General features: G+C 44.1%; 1 protein-coding gene across 1 annotated transcript in view; it reads right to left on the bottom strand.

Moving 5' to 3' along the window:
* rims1b (regulating synaptic membrane exocytosis 1b) overlaps positions 1 to 17,263 on the bottom strand; it is an 83,746-nt gene extending 66,483 nt beyond the window's left edge. Inside the window, exon 1 of the mRNA XM_030753469.1 lies at positions 16,969 to 17,263. Within this exon, the coding sequence (XP_030609329.1) occupies positions 16,969 to 17,135 (167 nt within the window). The 5' untranslated portion in view covers positions 17,136 to 17,263. The remainder of the gene's footprint in view (positions 1 to 16,968) is intronic.
* Between the last annotated feature and the right edge of the window lie 1,804 nt (positions 17,264 to 19,067).

The raw sequence follows: 19,067 nt of genomic DNA, 5'->3' as shown, positions 1-19,067 counted from the left end.
TTTCGCAATCTAATCACACACAGTCGTCCTATTAGACTCACAGAAATCCTGCTAGACGCTGCCAAAAATCTGCAACGATGAAATGGAAGTGAGACTGCACTGATAACTGGATTGTGGCTCTCGGAAGTGAAATACTGTATACCGCTGGAACAGATAGCTTAAAAATTACATTTTGTCTATAAAATGTGGAAACCCTTTTTTTAACTACTTGGAGAATCTCCCGTCTCATGTGTCTGAATGACTGCCAGCAGCGTCTCTCTAACTCCACAACACTAACGCTATAAATAGGATCGCTTTTATAGATGCCTTATTTATAGGCACTGAATGCTAATGTGTCTGATCAGGTCCGAACTCGATAACAGTGCCTTCATAAAGGGATGAAACGGTTACATTACAGAAAAAAAGTCACCTCTGCACGCTGGTCGCATGTGGCCGTGGCACACCGTGACCACAGGGGTCTGAGTGGTGTGAACCAGCTCCTCTCACCAGCAGGGGCAGAGAGGCATGTGGGTTCGCTCGGCTTTGGCCGAACGAGTGTGTGCTCATTTGCACACACTCGCTCGGCTTTGGCCGAACGAGTGTGTGCAAATGAGCACACCGGCACAAATATAATCAGTGACACAGACAGAAACCCCACATATGCACATGTATAGGTTTGCCTTCACCTCAGGCCTCACACGAGCTACTCAGCTCAGCGAGTCCAAGAACTCCCCCCCCTCCTCCTCTTCCTCCCTCCCTCCCCCCTCCTCTTCCTCCCCCCCTCTTCTCTTGTTCCTTCTGCGTCTCTTCCTCCTCTGTCTCTGTTCTCCTCACCAGTCGCTGGTGTTGAGTTGTTAATTAGCACTGCTATGAATACATGGCCCAAGGATGGGGAGGGGAAAGCACTGTGTGTGTGTGTGTGTGTGTGTGTGTGTGTGTGTGTGTGTGTGTGTGTGTGTGTGTGTGTGTGTGTGTGTGGGGCAGGGCTATTTCTGTCTCATCAGCTGATTCCTGGTGACGCTTTGAAGAACACTCTCTACCGGAGGAGACTCAAGAAGTTGGACAGAAGGCCGTCTGTATGTTTCAGCTCTCGGTAAAGGTCAGCAGGAAGAGCTGTGCACTGTTTGATTTGCCACGCCCCTTTCATGACTGATGATGTGTTGATAAAATTCACCATAAAGTCTTCACATGTAGCCACACCCATTTGTCATGATGGCTGTTGCTGAGCTAAAGCAAGGTGCTGTGAATTCTTGTAAGTTCAGTTTTTCCAGTGTTTGCTAGGACACCGTTACAAGGTGCCCTAAGGTAGGTACCCACATGACATCATGATAAAATCCCTAACCCTACTACAGTACATGTGAAAGCTAGCAGAAAGCTGGTAGAGCTGGCTAGCTCTTACATCACTGTAGAGGAGTAACTCTACTTGGATGCAGAGTTCAGGATACGAGGTGAGGCCTAAACGACGGGTTAGTCTGGAGCCTGAACCTTTCAGAGTTGGGTCATTTAACAGTGCCGGCTGATTCAGACAGACCTGTGACAGTGACGATTAGTGAGCATTGCATCCACACGAGCTAAAAGCTTGCACAGGCCAGCAGCAGTCAGCTGAAGCCTGGACTGCTCTCACTGACAGCACAGTCATAGTTTTATGTGCATATTCAAATTTATGTGCCTCAACAAGGAAATCAGTGCCTGAAAGGGGCTTATTATTAATCTCAGAGATTCTAGCATCGGCGCTCCTGTAAGGTAGAGTTAGTTTTAATAATAATACATTTTATTTGTTGGTGCCCTTCAAAACATTTAAGGTCACCTCATAACACAAAATTAACAACATGAACTGTATTAAAAGAGATTTTAAATCCATGAATAATATGAAAGTAAAACACACAAAACAAAATGGTTGTAGCTGATCTGCTGATGAAAACAGATGGGATGGGTTTTAGCTGACCAAGATGTGTTGGTAATAAGTTCCAATGACGAGGTGCAGCAGAGCTAAAGGTCAGCTGAAGCTGGGCGGAGGGCACGGGCGTAAGGTGAGGCGTGTCAGGATGAAGGAGGTCTGAAAGATCGGGGGGGGGGGGGGGGGGGTGCAAAGTCATCGAGAGGTTTGAAAGTGAGAAGCAAAATCTTGTATTGGATACGCTGAGGAATGGGATGGCAGTGAATGATGAGAATGGGTTTAATGTGGAGAGGAGACCTGGTGAGGGTGAGGACTCTTGCTGTTCTGTACCATTTGTAATGGCCACCAGGTGGCGACTCTTATTGTTGCAAACAGACTTCTGGTCCTATTGAAGTCTGTGGGAACACAGCCCAGTGCCCTGACCTGTGTGGACATTTTTCTGATGAGGAGTTTATGGACTCAGTCACTTGTTTCAGTTCATACTGAATAAAACATTAAGTCTATTTTGTAAATTTTGGTAAAGCTAAGCTGGTTAAAGACTTGTGATTGACAAGCAATAGCCAAGATGGGGTTGATCCCATTATGAAGCCTCATCTTGAGGCTTCATAATGGGTAGCTACATCCATCTTTTATACTGTCTGTGGGGCTGCACACCTGGGAAAGCCTCCCATCTTTGGATGCAGCTTTTATTGGGGTTAACCTCAATTCTATGCATGCAGTAAAAGTGAAGGTTTGGCTCTCTCTGCGTTCATTGAGATAGGGGGTAGGTAGCTCTTGATCTGTGATTCTTGCATTTGGGCTTTTAAAAAGACACCACCCTCCAATCGACTGTGATTCATATATCAATAGCTATCAAAGCCTTCCTATTCCAAAGGTGGACGACTGGAAAATCAGACAGGAATGAACACTAACTGGGACTTCTCAGAGGTACGGAAACTTTAGTTTAGTTCTCTAGATCAATAATCCAAGCACAACAGAGGGTGCTGAGTAAAAAATGTTTCTTCTTCTGATGGAGCTGGAGACCAGGGAAGGCAACAGACATGTTGACACATGCTGTGAGGAGGCAAAGAGAGGAGGGAGCTCAGGGATGGAGACGGGGTGATCAGAGGAGCTGAATGAAAGAGTGCAGAGCCAGAGAGGCAGAAGAGACAGTGAGATAAAAGAAAAGAAAGTGGATGGCAGGAAGAAGAGGTGAGGAGCGTGTAACACGAAAAATCCCATCTCAGAAAGAGATGGATCGACAAACCGTCTACAGGGAGGAGGAGGAGGAGGAGGAGGAGGAGGAGGAGGGAGAGAGAACAAGTGAAAAAGCAAAGGATGAACAAAAAGAGCCAAGACAGAAACAAGCGTGGGCCAGAGACCAGCAAAGAAGAGAAGCTGCTGCATCCGGAGCAGCTCTATAAATACCACTTGAGGAGTAGCTGATGGAAAGAGGATGGAGACAGGATGATGGAAAGAGGAAGCGGAGGAAGAAGAGGAGGAAGACAGAAAAAGAATAGACAGCTCCTCTCATACAATCTATAAAAATCTGATTTCTACTTACTACTACTACTTCTACTTGCTGAAAATGAAGGATAAAGTTATGTGTGAGAAACAGAGAACAGACAGAGAAGAGCAACAGATGGCTGCTTAACCCAGTGCAAACACCTTCTCCGGTTTCTTGTTTGCCCGCCACGATGTTCTCCATGACGACTTTTACATATTTGGCTCCTTCCACTCTCAAAAGGCTATAAAATAGTATCAGCGTCATGGCAGAAATGAAACACCCAGATGGCTGCTGTGTACCTCTCTACAGGGCAGACATTTCTCAAACAGCCTGGTTGATCCGCCCCGGCTGGATGGGGTTTGATTCTCAGAGACGCGTCCGCACAGGCTGCTATATTCACACCAGCCTGCTGGGTTAGTACACAGTGTAACCGCAGCAATGTTCAAGAAACAAACTCCGGCGTCTGAATGAAAGGAATCTCAACTTTAGGCTTCACCAAACCAATCCTTACTCCAGCACCAAATATATATGTTCCCTCAGAATAACTGCAAGGTGAGATGCAGAAATGTTAAACACACAAGCCAGCGTCACTCAGCGAATCGTGAATGTTTAGAAGCCTCATCTCATGAGTGTGGAGCGGGTCTGACTGTGACCTCGAGGGACACCACGCACTCATCGATCAGCGACTTAATCACAAGTCTTTAGCCAGTAAGCATACCCTTGTTTGCAAACCTTTTCACTATTTGGGACCAAAATTTACAAAACAAGACGTGAAACTAGCGATCCAGACCATAAACTCAGTGCTGCAGCTATGTCCATCTTTAATCTACAGCTTGTGTACTGTCCAGTACATCAGCTTGTTCTGCAGGATCTAAATGGCTCTCGACTGGTGATGATGGAGTCAATGAAGGCTGTGACGAGGTTAAACGAACAGGCCTGATGATGCCGTATTGTTCGGTGGTGGTTCACAGGCCTTCAGCTACACAGCTTCAGCCTGGCTTCGGCCTTTAGGATCAAACTACAGCAGCCCCTCCCAAAGTAGTGCTTAGATGCTGATAGCTCTTTTATTGATGCTGTGAGTGTTTTAGCCATATTTATGGAGGAGAGTGCTTTTTTGGCACAGATGCCTGAGCATCTCTCTTTCCTCCTCTACATGCATTTATATTTTCTCTTTTCCATTTATATCCCTCTAACTCTTCCTCCATTTCCTTTATTTTCCTCTCATACCTCACTGTCTTAGATTGTTTGTCCTGTATGGGATTCCACTCTTTTCCACATTGCTGTGTATCTCACTTTGTGTTGTCCTCTTGTTTGTTAAATACTGAGACACGCACACATATGTAAATCGCAAAGCCTCTGACCTCACTCAGCCTGCTGGGTGATGCGTAAGCCAGAGCTCTAGTTGGGGGAGTAGTTGTAGAGTAATTACAAGCGACCTCTAATCCCCCCCTCACTGTATCCCAGCAGCCTCTTTCTTCTCTGTTGCACGCCATCCCCTTTGTCATTTTCTTCTATTCATCCTGCTCGCCACTTGATTTCCTTTATCCACCTCCCCAGCTTCCACACACTGGAAAAAAACAACCTCCACACACATCTGCACAACATCTTTAGACAGCAACCGTGCCCGTGGCCTCTAAAACTCATTCACAAAGATTCACATCTCTTACCTCAGCAATATGTTTGCAAAAACAGTGAAAGTGTGTGGCAAAATCTGCAGTTCCACCTGTTGCCACTTGAGGCTACTCCAAAAGTGAGGCGATCTCCACAGACTAAAAAAAATGTTAGCAGCTTTGGTTTCCGTGGTTTAGGCCTCTATGGATTCTTTCCTCCGTCATAACAACTGCACAGTGTTTATAAATCACCCATTTGAAAACCACAAAGGTGTAAAGTGAGGGGTTTGACTGCTTTCACTGACACTCAAACAGACCTCGAGCGTGGTGCTTCTTCCTGTTTTAGTTTACATTTATCTGATGAAGTTCAGTTTTGTTGAGTGTATTTATAGTATTTTATTCATCACTTAGCACTATTTAGCAGGTACCTGTGTCGGTGCATTGCACCAGTGCAGGCGGGTGGATGCAGCTTACTATCCAAGCTTGCTGGTGTTAGCTGATAACTTGGCACTCCACCCTCCTGTGTACATATGGTCACTTCGGCCTCCATAAAAACCCAACATGGAAGCGGCCAAAGTGACTAACTGTGAGCCCTCAGAATGGGAGACGTGTTTTGATGCTCTCCTTTGATAAGATACACACATTACAAAGCTTTCCAGTGGCCAAACTGGAATTTTTAGTGGGCTCAATTTTAACTCATGCACCATATGTTGGACACCCCTGTTATCCAGATTCTAAACCACAGAGCGGTGAAACTGTCCTGGATGGGCTCCCATTTTTTCTAATCTAAATGTTTACATTCAGTTAGTCACTACAGTTGTTCCAATTAGCCAAAAAGAGATGAATTAATAGTGATTAAAGTTGTGGTGGTTACAATTTAATTTCATTCAAAGCTTTTCTGTTTAAGATGCTTCATATTCGTCTTCTGAACATAAACATCATTTGTAGTCAGTGCACCATGTCCTATTAGTTACAATAAATGTCATATTTTTTCTTAAAAGTAACAAAAATGGTTTATCACTAGGAAAAAATGCATCAGTTGCACTTTTATCAATCACAGCACGGGGAGCTGTTTGAGATGCAGCATGTTTGGCTCAGTTATTTGGTGTTGTTTCAGTCAGCTTGTGGAGGTCGTTTATGTGCTGATCCCATGCCATGCTGTCTGTGTGTGTGTGTGTGTCCGCTCAGGATACACTCCCATGGCTTTCTTTGACCACAAACACAGACAAATATGAAGGGAGAGGAATGTAGAGAGCCTGGCCGACCCAAGCAGAATGCATTCTCATTAAACTTTAATGCTGCTGAGGTCTGGGAGCACTAAAGAGGCTACTCACTCAGGTCACTCACTCTCAACACACTCAGCCAGCCACCGCCTCCTCCCTTCCTCTGTGAGTCTGATAAGGCCGTCCCTCCGTCTCTGCCACATTTTGTTCCTTGTGTCTCTGATGCTGAAGCTAATAATTAACCAGATATCAGCTGTATCAACACACAGACACAAGGCTGTTTCCCAGAGAGCACAAAATGGTAAAGTGAGGCAGAAAGCTGTTTAGGACTCCCCCTTAGTGTTACACAAATAACCGTGTTCATGTTATCATCAGGATTTATCAGTGAGATAATGCTGTTAATATACTGAAATTGTGTAACTGTCCACACTCTTCTGGGAATGGTTACCAGGTGGCTGTGGCTCAGGAGGTACAGCAGGTCGTCTACTAATTGGAAGGTTGGTGGCTCAATCCCTGGCTGCCCCAGTCTCCTTGGGCAAGGTACTGAACCAGGTGTTGCTCCTGATGCATTCATCAACATGTCATTGTGTAAATGACTGAATGAGACATGCTGTATAAAACGCTATTAGAAACAGGTTTTGCACCCTTGCTGCAGAGTTTTGATCTTATGCAGCTACATGAGTGTTTGTGAGGTCCAGCACTGATGAGGTGGAAAATAAAGATCTGCACTAATCTGTACAACAGGGATCCTCAAATCCAGGCCTCGAGGGCCGGTGTCCTGCAGGTTTTAGATGAGTCTCTGATCCAACACACCTGAATCAAATGGCTGAATTACCTCCTCAGTCCTGCTACTGACTTCTATATTTGACTCAGGTGTGTTGAAGCAGAAACACACCTGAGTCAACACCGGCCCTCAAGGCCTGGATTTGAGGATCCCTGCTGTACAATCTCTGAAAGTACAACTTTGGTCGGGTACTAGAACCATTATTTATATACAGTCTGTTGTTGAGACCAGAATGGAGCAAAGTCAAAGACTGTTAACTTTGAGAATATTAGGCAGTCATTCATCAGCATGATGGAAACATGGCTCCAAATTAAGGCTAACAATGTTTTGCATTTGTTGAAATAAAATTTTTGGCTTCAGCTTTTTGTGCTGACCCCATAGGCTGTAAATAAAAGATGGACAAAGCTTCTGGGTCTGAAAAGTGAAGCCTTAAACATGTATTATTTTTAATGGCCAGACCCCCATCAAACCACCAATTAAACCTACACGCATGTCTCTGGACTGTGACAGGAAGCCAGAGGAGGACAAGCAGACTCCACACACAAAAACCACAACAGGGAGGTGGCTTTGAACCCAGGACACTCTTGCTGTGAGGTAGCAGTAATAACCACCACAGCACTGGGCACTGTGGTCACTGTTAACCTGCAAAATAAAAGAGGAAAAGCTCCAAATTTTTAACTTCCATGTTTTCTGAACTCTTTTGCATGAAGATGCCTGCATTCACAGATGGTTACAAACCGACAAGTTACTCCCCCACTTCCCACTGTCACCAAGTGCTGCTCACAGGGGGTCATCTGATTGTTGGGTTTTCTCTGTATTATTGTAGAGCGGGGGTGTCAAACTCAGTCACACAACGGGCCAAAATTGAAATCACAGTCTAAGTCGTGGGCCAAACAGGACTAACCTTTATTGAACATCTCAAACTGAAACTATTTTAATCAGTGATATGAATTTGAATGGCCAGAATTCAGCAACTTTTTCCTCAACACATAAAATATGAAATTATATTTTTCTTCAAGTGTGACATCAAGAAAAATAAAAATATTTCAAGCTGCTAAAAACGTTTCAGATTAAAAACTGTGGAGTGAAATAAGCAAAGAGTCCAGAAACAGGAAACAACAGTTTCTCTCTCATTCCATTTCTTTCTTACTTTCCATGAACTGACAGATTTCCTCAGCAGCCCAACACTTAAGTCACGTGACCACATTCAGAAGCTATTTCTTCCAGTAAAGACTGAAACTGCGGTGACTTAAACCTTTGCCTCTTACAAAGTTCCCTGTCTGTGTTACGGTGATTATGGCGTGTTCTGTCTTCAGGACATTGCTGCGTCGTTTCCTGCTGTGTGACGCAGTGATGCACTATCAGCTCACCTGTGCAGGTCTCCCTCCGCATCTTCTCCCACATCCGTCCCACCGATCCGCTCTTTTCCCGGCACACAGGTTTACCTTCAATGTCAGTGAACAGGTCCTCTGCCTCCCACCTGTTTTCAAAGTCCAGTTTCCGTTTGGCCATTTTTGGGGGTCAGGCTAGTTTAAATGTCGCTGTAAAAAGGGCTGACCCATGTTTTTATCCGCTGATCACTGATCAATGTGTCATTGGCAATGCGGGAAAACGGGTTAATCCACGGGTCTTGACCAGCACGGCAGCTCTTGCAGTGCATCGTGGGATTTGTAGTATAAGAGGTGGGAGCGCTATTTACCGCATGTGGCCCTCGGGGCTTGAGTTTGTGTTGTAGGGTCTTTACCTTACAACATAAAGCACCTTAGTGTGACTGCTGTTGTGATTTGGTGCTTTATAAATAAAATCAAGTGAGTTGAACTGAACCACACACACACACACACACACACACACCGGGCTTGTATTCCCTCCAGGTGTTGCAGACACACCCGACTGCCTTTGAGTTCTTTTAATTAAGAGCAAAGTGTGATGATCCAATCCAGAAAACTCAAACACACGTAAGAAGCACATGGACTCACACTCACTCCAGCTGTCTGGAAAGCGAGTGAAGGCTGGCTGCAAAGTAACACACTCTTTGCTAGACTGGCCTTTCCTTCTCCTTCTGCTCCTTTCCTTGTGGTGCCTTTCATTATAAGGACAGCACTACACATGCTGTCAGACTGTGTGCATCATGTGGAGGTGGGCGGGTGCCGATTTTGAGTGTATGCTGTGTAGGATCTTGCAGGAGTGCAAGTGTTTACCAGAGTAAAATAGGAGCAAACAGGCACACATGCCTCTGTGTGTGTATTCAAGTATCCACACTCACAGTTTGTCTGTACACAGGGACAAAGTGCAAACATTACACACTGTAATTAGTGCAATTTAACATCAGGACAAAAATGAATCAGGTTAACAAGGAAAAAAAAAAAAAAGGTTCAGCAGCAGCCAGTGAACTGAATACTTAAATATTTCAGGAACCACTTCCAAGTGTGTGCTATTTTCAGCCCTGATCCATAATTCAGCATTAGCATTTTTCTTCCAGAAACCTTCAAACTCTTCAGTCTGATCTGAAAATGTTTCTTTTCATTTCAGATGGAAGACAACAAGTGGTTTGTTTCCTTTCTTTGTTTTTAACTCTACAAACATAATTTGGTAACTTGACATCATTCTAGCTGCTGCTGTCATGGCCCTGGGGTCAGGGGTAGGGTTTCTATTTGGTTTTGATTGTTATTCTACTGTTTGAAGCTTTGACTTTTGTGTTTTGTCAGCTTTTAGATTTTTTCTTTATTATTCTCGTAGACTGAGTTTATTTTTTCTGATATTTGGGGGAAGTTATAACTTGTTACTTTAAGTTTATTCTGAGGAAGAAATTTGCGATCTTGTGTTTGGTTCACGTCGTGATTATTTTTGTAGCCGTGGTAGTTGTTGTGAAGTCTCCTCAGTGCTTCCCTGTGTGCGCCTCCCTCTGTCTCGTCTATGTGCTCGTATCCTCAGTTATCATGTGACTGTGAGTCTAGTCTCTGCTGCTAGTTATTTTATTTTCAAGGCTAGTTTTCTTTCATGGGTTGCGATAGTTTGACTTCTTCCTTTTTTGATTGTCTGCCCCACCCTGAATGACTTCACTGTGTCTCCTGTCCTTCATGCAGTCCTCTCTTTTCTTCATCGAAGTGTTGTGTTGCTCCTTTGTTGGAGATCAGTTTTAATGGTAACTTTGTCAGGTTGTTCTTATGCGTAAATACTGGTTACATATAACAGATTACTTACATACGAGAGGTAGCTGAACATTTATAGCATGTGTCTGAAACAAATCTTAAAGATACAAAACTCCCTGATGCTAAAGAGTCAGGCTGGTCTTGACTTCGACAAATGGTAACATTGTAATCCATCCTTCAATCAGCTGTTCATGTAAATATAGAATAGAAAACTTTAAAGTAAAACATTTAAATCCAATAAAATAAAAACCAATCTGCACACATCAAAACAGGAGCTAGAAATCAAAGAGCTCCGGCCCTGTTTTTGACCTTGTCTCAATCACAGCTGACCTCTTGGAGAGTAGCAGCCATATCAGACAGCAAGCAGGGCTTCGCTGCCCTCTCTGTGCACCCTGCACCGGGGTGCTCTGGTAAAGGGAGATTAGCTGTGTGTGTGTGTGTGTGTGTGTGTGTGTGTGTGTGTGTGTGTGTGTGTGTGTGTGTGTGTGTGTGTGTGTGTGTGTGTGTGTGTGTGTGCGTTTGAGTGAGTGGGAAACTTCCCATTCTTTCAATCTCGCTCTTTTCTCTCTTTTCCACCGCTCTAATCCTTAAAACCTCTAAATCCTCCCTCCTCTCCCTCCTTCTGTCCCCCAAGTCCTTATTTCTTCTGCCGCCCATCTGGTTTCAAGGAACAATGTGCACCTTGTACAGATCAGAAAAAAGTTAAAACGAGTGATGACAATACCAAAGCAGATGTGGTTACTGCTACTACTGATCGTGCTTTTTACTTCTTTCCCTTAAGATTGGCATAAGCGGAGGCTTCCATTAACATCACCTATCACCCCCACCATCACCTGCCCTGTGCATCTAATGTCTACAATCTCTGTTCTGGGCACATAAATATTTTACACATTATTTCTATATTTACATTTCTCGAACCTCAAAAGCCCCCAGGGGTGGATGGGAACATGGAGTAGCATCAGGCTGCAGAGAAAAGATTTCCTGTTGGGCTTCAAGTTATTTTTCCTGAGATTACAGTCAGTTCTGCATTTTGATCTTTCCCCTTCAGCATGTCAGTTCCCCTCCACCAACACCCTCTGGATTATTAAGTCAATGGAGGTTTAGAAAAGTTAATGGAGGGAGTTTCTGAAGTCTACAGTGTGTTAGAGGAGGACAAAGCATTTGTTGGTGAAAGAAAACCCAGGTGCTGATGTCTCACCGTCTGTGAGCTCAGAAACAGGTGATCTGGCTCTGGATGTTTCTTTCATGCTAGAGGTTAAACTCACGAAAGATAAAGTCCCATATCAGTGTAACCTTATCACTGCCAGCTGCTCAGCTCTCAGGCAGCGCTGACCAGCTGGAATAGTCTTGATGTCCTCTAAGGTACTGAATGTCCTTTTGGCTGTGAGTTGTTGCTGCTGTTGGAAAACAAATACATGAGCAATTAACTTCAATAGTTACTTCCTCCAAACCAGCAACATGTTTGTTAGATCCCATTCCTACTAGACTGTTCAAAGAATTCTTTCCATTTATTGATGCTTCTATCTTAAAAATGATCAATCTGTCTTTATTAGTTGGCTATGTACCACAGACCTTCAAGGTGGCTGTAATTAAACCTCTACTTAAAAAGCCATCACTGATCCAGCTGTCTTAGCTAATTATAGGCCAATCTCCAACCTTCCTTTTCTCTCAAAGACTCTTGAAAGAGTAGTTGTAAAACAGCTAACTGATCATCTGCAGAGGAACGGTTTATTTGAAGAGTTTCAGTCAGGTTTCAGAATTCATCACAGTACAGAAACAGCATTAGTGAAGGTTACAAATGATCTTCTTACAGCCTCTGACAGTGGACTCATCTCTGTTCTTGTCCTGTTGGACCTCAGTGCAGCTTTTGATACTGTTGACCATAACATTTTATTACAGAGATTAGAGCATACTATAGGTATTAAAGGTACTGCACTGCAGTGGTTTGAATCATATTTATCTAATAGACTCCAATTTGTTCATGTAAATGGGGAGTCTTCTTCTCACACTAAGGTTAATTATGGAGTTCCACAGGGTTCTGTGCTAGGACCAATTTTATTTACATTATACATGCTTCCCTTAGGCAGTATTATTAGAAAGCACTGCATCAATTTTCATTGTTATGCAGATGATACTCAGCTTTACCTATCAATGAAGCCAGATGACACACATCAATTAATTAAACTGCAGGAATGTCTTAAAGACATTAAGGCCTGGATGACCTCTAATTTCGTGCTTCTAAATTCAGATCAAACTGAAGTTCTTGTTCTCGGCCCCACAAATCTTAGAAACATGGTGTCAAACCAGATACTTACTCTGGATGGCATTACTTTGGCCTCCAGTGACACTGTGAGAAATCTTGGAGTCATTTTTGACCAGGATATGTCCTTCAATGCACATATTAAACAAATATGTAGGACCGCTTTTTTGCATTTGCGCAATATTTCTAAAATTAGAAACATCCTTTCTCAGAGTGATGCTGAAAAGCTAATTCATGCATTTATTACTTCTAGGCTGGACTATTGTAATTCATTATTATCAGGCTGTCCTAAAAGCTCCCTGAAAAGCCTTCAGCTGATCCAAAATGCTGCAGCTAGAGTACTGACAGGGACTAGAAAGAGAGAGCAGATTTCTCCCATATTGGCTTCTCTTCATTGGCTCCCTGTTAAATCTAGAATAGAATTTAAAATTCTTCTCCTCACATACAAGGTCTTCAATAATCAGGCACCATCTTATCTCAAAGACCTCATAGTCCCATATCACCCCAACAGAGCACTTCGCTCTCAGACTGCTGGCTTACTTGTGGTTCCTAGGATACTTAAGAGTAGAATGGGAGGCAGAGCCTTCAGCTTTCAGGCGCCTCTTCTGTGGAACCAGCTCCCAGCTTGGATTCGGGAGACAGACACCCTCTCTATTTTTAAGATTAGGCTTAAAACTTTCCTTTATGATAAAGCTTATAGTTAGGGCTGGATCAGGTGACCCTGAACCCTCCCTTAGTTATGCTGTTATAGGCCTAGGCTGCTGGGGGGGTTCCCATAATGTACTGTTTTATCTCATTCACTGTATTTACTCTGTTGATACTTCACTCTGTATTTAATCATTAGTTATTATTAATCTCTGGCTCTCTTCCACAGTGGGTCTTTTGTCCTGTCTCTCTCCCCTCGGCCCCCTCACAGCAGATGACCCCCCCTCCCTGAGCCTGGTTCTGCTGGAGGTTTCTTCCTGTTAAAGGGAGTTTTTCCTTCCCACTGTCACCAAGTGCTGCTCATAGGGGGTCTTTCGACTGTTGGGTTTTCTCTGTATTATTGTAGGGTCTTTACCTACAATACAAAGCGCCTTGAGGCAACTGTTTGTTGTGATTTGGCGCTATATAAATAAAATTGAATTGAACTGAACTGAACTGAACTGAATTGAAATGAATTGGAACAAACCCTACACATCAGCCTGCTGGGTATTTACTAACCATTTCTCCTTTATGTTCACACAGTTCTCTTTCATACATGGACTGCAACATGTTCTCATTTCAGGGTGTCACTTGCTGCCATTCTGTCAGATACTAGTCAAGTCCAATTGATGACTTGCAGGCCTGAAACATGAAGCAAATGCAGAAGTGCCAAAACTGCAGTTCCTTTCATGACCATTTAGGGCCATCTTCAAATCCTAGTTAGTCCACTGGGACTCCGTTGTTTAAGTAACCCAATTTACATCATTAGAAAGCTAGTTTTTCCCAAGTATGCCGAGGCCTTGCCACTTTTACTGACAGGTATCTAAACACAGGTATCTTCTAAGCTTCACCTCTGCTAACTGGTGTCCCTGAACTGGACCTCTCACCCATGTTGGTGCCTTTTAAGGAACTATCAGCATAATAACATGGCTTGCTATGTGGTGCAGACCAAGAAGTTGGTGCTTCAGTTTTGGTGAGTGAAATTCTAGTACTTTATTACCCTGTTACTTAGCACTAACCAGCAGATACTTGTGTCTGTGCATTGCAACCGTACAATTTGTGGAGGCAGCTTGTTAGCCAAGCTTGCGAGATTTAGCTGGTAAGTTAGCGCTCCACCCTCTCATTCAAATATGGTCACGTCCCACACCATTAGCATTTAGGGTAGCTGAGATGCTAATGTTGAGACTGTTGTTCAAAATGTCTGAAAAACCAATGGGTGATCTCACAGTGGCTACATCCATTATTTATACGTGTACGTATAAATAATGTTTACAGTGTACGGTCACTCCTCACTCTTGCCTGTGCAGCACTGAACGCTGAGAGACAACAAGGAAAAAAGGTTTGATCTATAAAGAACTTTATCTTCCATCAGTGCCAATATATGTTCCAAAGGAGGAGATGAAAGTTCCTCATGTAATCCTATTGATTTTCTGACAGCAGATGTTGTCCTGACATACTGATTGGTGTCAACATCATTAAACTGGTTCCTTCATTTAGCAGAGAGGCACAACTGTGAAACATTTGATGCACATTTTGCTTGTTAACTCATGATTTAAATCATACTGTGACGAGAAAACTTGTTTCTCCTCTGAAAGAAAAATCCAATTACTGTAACTATCTGCCCTGAACTATGGAGATAATCCAATATTCTCATTTCACTGCAACTATCCTTAAATCTCTTGACCCCATTTGTGTCAACATGCTTGAAAATGGTCATCGGCTACTGTTCAGCTCGAAAGCTCGAGCTTATATACTCCTGTCCTTTGTTTAAAGTGTGATTAATATGGAATGTTAAAGCCGCTCATACCAGTATGGACCAGTTTCCAGTACAGACAACACACATTGAAGTTAAAGGCAGTCATTCTCGATAGAAACCCTGTGAAAAGAAAAACACGAGTCCCTGCTTTCCTCTTTTCTATATGATTCAGCTCTTCCTTATAACACCATCAGACTGCACTGCCATCAGCTTGCTGCTCATGGTTCCCAGCCAGGTGCAAACCCAGGGGGTGGGCAAAAAGACTGAAATTACAGTCTAATTAAAGAGCTGAACAATTAAAGTTTATTTAAAAGGGACTTCAAGATAACTGGTAAGAGGCTTTAGGAAGATCACCAAGTGGTGAAACTTGTTTCTAGCAGGACTTTGAGAATCACTGAGTTTAATGACTAAAAGAAGCTCAGCAGCTCACCAGGGTGGCTCAGGGTGTGAGCAGACAACCATGTATCCCACGTGGTATACATGGTCAGCGCAGGTTCGAGTCCCGCCCTATCAACATTTACCGCGTGTCTTCCCCATCTCCCCTTCTGCTGTTCTGCCTCTCTCCACTGCAAGAACTGTCCAATAAGACCAAAAAAAAGGAGCCCAGTTTCTGCATGTTATCAACAAACAGAATGTAGGTAACTTTCCCCTCAATAAAAAGGGAGTTCAGTCCTGTGTCTGTCTTTTATACCGCGCATAATAATCTTGTGCGATACAGTGGTAAATATCAAAGACTGCCTCACTAGTTAATGCCTGCATATTTCTCAATAATCACATTACTCCTTTGGCCATGGTGTTCTGGTCCCGTTAATGATTAGCCAGATGATGAAGCCATTATTGACTGAACCTGCTGCCTGTGCCTCATGGAACATTAAATACATCACTTCCTCTCAGGGGGCCCAACGCTGGCCCTCACTCTGCTTCCCTTTAGTGAGGAAATGAAAACAGCCATTAGAATCAGAGCAGGACTGAGAGTTTAAGGATGCTGCAACAGCAGCCAGGAGCCAGGAGGGTCCTCACATGTTCCAAGAGTAAGTTAGCAGTAAAGGCCCAGCTCAGGCTGCTTGTGTTGAACCCTCTGATGCATCAAACTGCAATGCAACCAAGCTTTGGTAAAAGGCAGCTGGTACACACCCAGCCCTCATTACAAATGTCTCCCCAGCATCTCATCGTGGGTTTGTTCGATTTAAAGTGGTCCCCTCCTGTCATTTCCCATAAAGCTTCTGTACAACCTAGCATCCCACAGACCAGCACTCTCTGTTCTTATTCTTGCACAAATGGTTTTCTCAGTATTCTCCGACAGACTGCTATGTGATCGACATGTAGAGCGTTTATAATAGTGTTATATCATTATTCTATTATTATTCTCTATCGTTTCGAATCTGTATCTTAACCAGTTCGGGTCTGCTAAGAATGCCAACCACACCCCATCTTCTCCTCTCCGCCGAGGGGAGCATAGACGGTCCTACACGCCGCCTCAACACCGGCCCTCTGCCGGGCTTATAAAAGCAGCTTGGGTCGCTCCGGGCCTGTGGGCTATAATGTCATTGATGTTCCTGTTAATATAAAGGCTATCACACACACACACACACACACACACACTGTCCGCAGAAACCTACACTGATAAAGCTCACTCTCCAGCCTGTGCGCGTGCGTAAAAAGGGAAATCAGAGCAGCGCTGAATGTGTAAACCGAGGGATGGGGTGCAGTCCCCATTGATGAAAACGAGTGGGTGAGGGATGGATAATGCTATGATTCATCCCCTCGTCCCCTAACCCCCCACTCCCTCCCTCCTCCACCAGCACTGTTACACCCCACCCTCCCCACAGCCCATTTCTACACCCGTTTGACCCGGGCCGTCTCCACTCACTGTGACCGTAAATTGTTTAAAATGTATCGATTGTTTCCAGCAGCATCCGGTCTTCTAATGCAACCACGATTCTTTTAGAAACACCTCCTGAGCTCTGGGTGCTTTTATACTGGTGGGTGCATGTTTGGGAACACACCAACACCTCTACAAGTGCAAAATGAAGGAAGCGCAGAGGCTGATCTTTACTGGGTGTGATGGAGTGTGGTGGTTATAATGGAAAGCTCGGCTACAAGAACAGCTTCCACAGAAAAGGAAAAATGTTGCCCTTACTTTAGCATGGCTTGTTCTTTCTCCTCTTCCTCCTTTTGCCGAGCCATCACTGCCATGATTATCTTCCTCTCCTCCTCGGTGAGGTGGCTGAGGTCCGGCACATCCGGCATGGACGGCGGCACGGTGGGTGGGCGAAGGCCGCCCTGGGGCCCCACCGAGGCGGACATCTTTTCGACCACCACCCCACCACCACCTCGTCCTCCTCCTCGGCGTGTCGTTTCGGCTGACAGGTTCCCCGGAGCGTTCCCGAGCCACACCTCACGACATGGTCCGCGGGCGTAGTGAACGCGGCAGCGGCAGCCGCAGCTCCGGTGAATAGTGCAAGCCGCTCATGGTTGCAGGCACCCTCGATTGTGCTTTTGTTTATCTTCTTTATGGGTGTTTTTAACACCACCACGGTCTGGTCGTCGTACCCCCCCACCCCCCGCCTGCCCTCCTCTCCCCTCCACCGCCCAGATTCACAGGGAGCCCATCTCCGTTTTTTCAAGCCGGGAATTGAGTCCAGCTGAAGAGGGGGACCGTGGTTCTTCTTCACTCGGCTGGTCTGTGGTGCCTCCGCCGTCGTCGGACTTGAGCTCGATGTTGGGTTGGTATAGGCGGAGTCCGTGCTGTTTCTCCTTCTCTCTCCCTTTTCTCTCTCTCTCTCTCTCTCTCTCTCTCTCTCTCTCTCTCTCTCTCCTCCTCCTCCTCCTCTCTCGCTCTCTCTCTCTCTCCTTCTCCTCCTCCTCTCTCGCTCTCTTTTCCCCTCTCTCTCAGTCAATGAGAATGCAGCCCACCTTCCTCTCCCGTTTTTGCGGAGGCGCGCTTACTCATGTGAGAATGGGGTCCTGACCATCGCAGCTTTTGGTGTGGCTACACATTCACGCACACGCACACGCATCCTAAAGCCACGCAAAGTTCAGAGTGCACAAAGCATGATGTCGGTGTCTAACACCGATGGCTCCTTGATGTGATATTTGATGCTGTTGTATGTTTGTGAGCTCTAATAAATCATCACCAGTTTTAATGCGTGATTGCTTTCAGCACCACGGACAGCAGCTCAGTTCTCTCTGAGCAGCATCCACGCCTGAGCTGCTCTCCATCATGCAGGTAACGAGCTTATTCGGACCTGAGATTGCATCAATCCATTCAAGCACAAGCAGCTGCTGCACAAAACCTGTTTTAACCATTTCATGCTAAGGTTTGTTTGACGTCATTTGAAAGGTGTGTCCTGAAGCTGACTTTAGGCTGACTTACTTCCTGTTCTTTAAAGTTACCTCTAAGGCAATGGAAGCTGGGAAGGGGTTCTCTGCCACTTTATTTTAAACAAGCTTTCTCCTATTTTGTTGTTAGCCATGCCAAGATGAGGCAATGTGAATGTTCTTATAGTATGCAGATCATGTGTTGTGTTATTCTAGAAAGAATGGGGATTTCTCTGGGCTATTTTGGCCTTTGGCCTCATGGTGCAATGAGTAAGAATATATTTTTATATATATATATATATATATATATATATATATATATATATATATATATATATATATATATATATATATATATATATATATATATATATATATTAGGGGTGGGACTCGATTAAAAAAATTAATCGAATTAATTATAAGCTTTGTAATTAATTAATCGAAATTAATCGCATTTTAATCGCATTTCAATATTTGACATGAGAAATATTAATTTAAGTTTAGTTGATGAATGAATCAATATACATAAGCTTAAACTTCAAAATTTTGTTTATTTTCCCACCAGTCTACTACACAGACCAACGAAGGGTGGAAGTGCTCCTGTGATAAGCAAACACCTGAAATTAAAGTTAAGCATCATAACTGGATAGTTTTATTCAACATTAATGTCTCACTTGTTATAGTTGGAAATTAATCATTCTCTCAGCTGTATTCCTTGATGTTGAAATGTGTTATGCTTGTTTTAACAGCTTATTTTGAATTAAAGACTTAAAATTAAACCACAAAAAGGAGAAAAAGTTCGTTCTCCGTTTAACAGCTGTTTTTACACAGCTGTGCTTCGCACTCACGGTTGCTAGGCGACATGAGCTACGCAGAGGTGACGGCAGCTGATATGAAGGCTAGCCGCTCACTTCCGGC

The sequence above is a fragment of the Archocentrus centrarchus genome, chromosome 1 (assembly GCF_007364275.1).
Source record: "Archocentrus centrarchus isolate MPI-CPG fArcCen1 chromosome 1, fArcCen1, whole genome shotgun sequence".
In the NCBI taxonomy this organism is placed as follows: Eukaryota; Metazoa; Chordata; class Actinopteri; order Cichliformes; family Cichlidae; genus Archocentrus; species Archocentrus centrarchus.
Note: the sequence above shows the minus strand (reverse complement) of the source record. Positions and strands in the feature narration are given on the sequence as shown.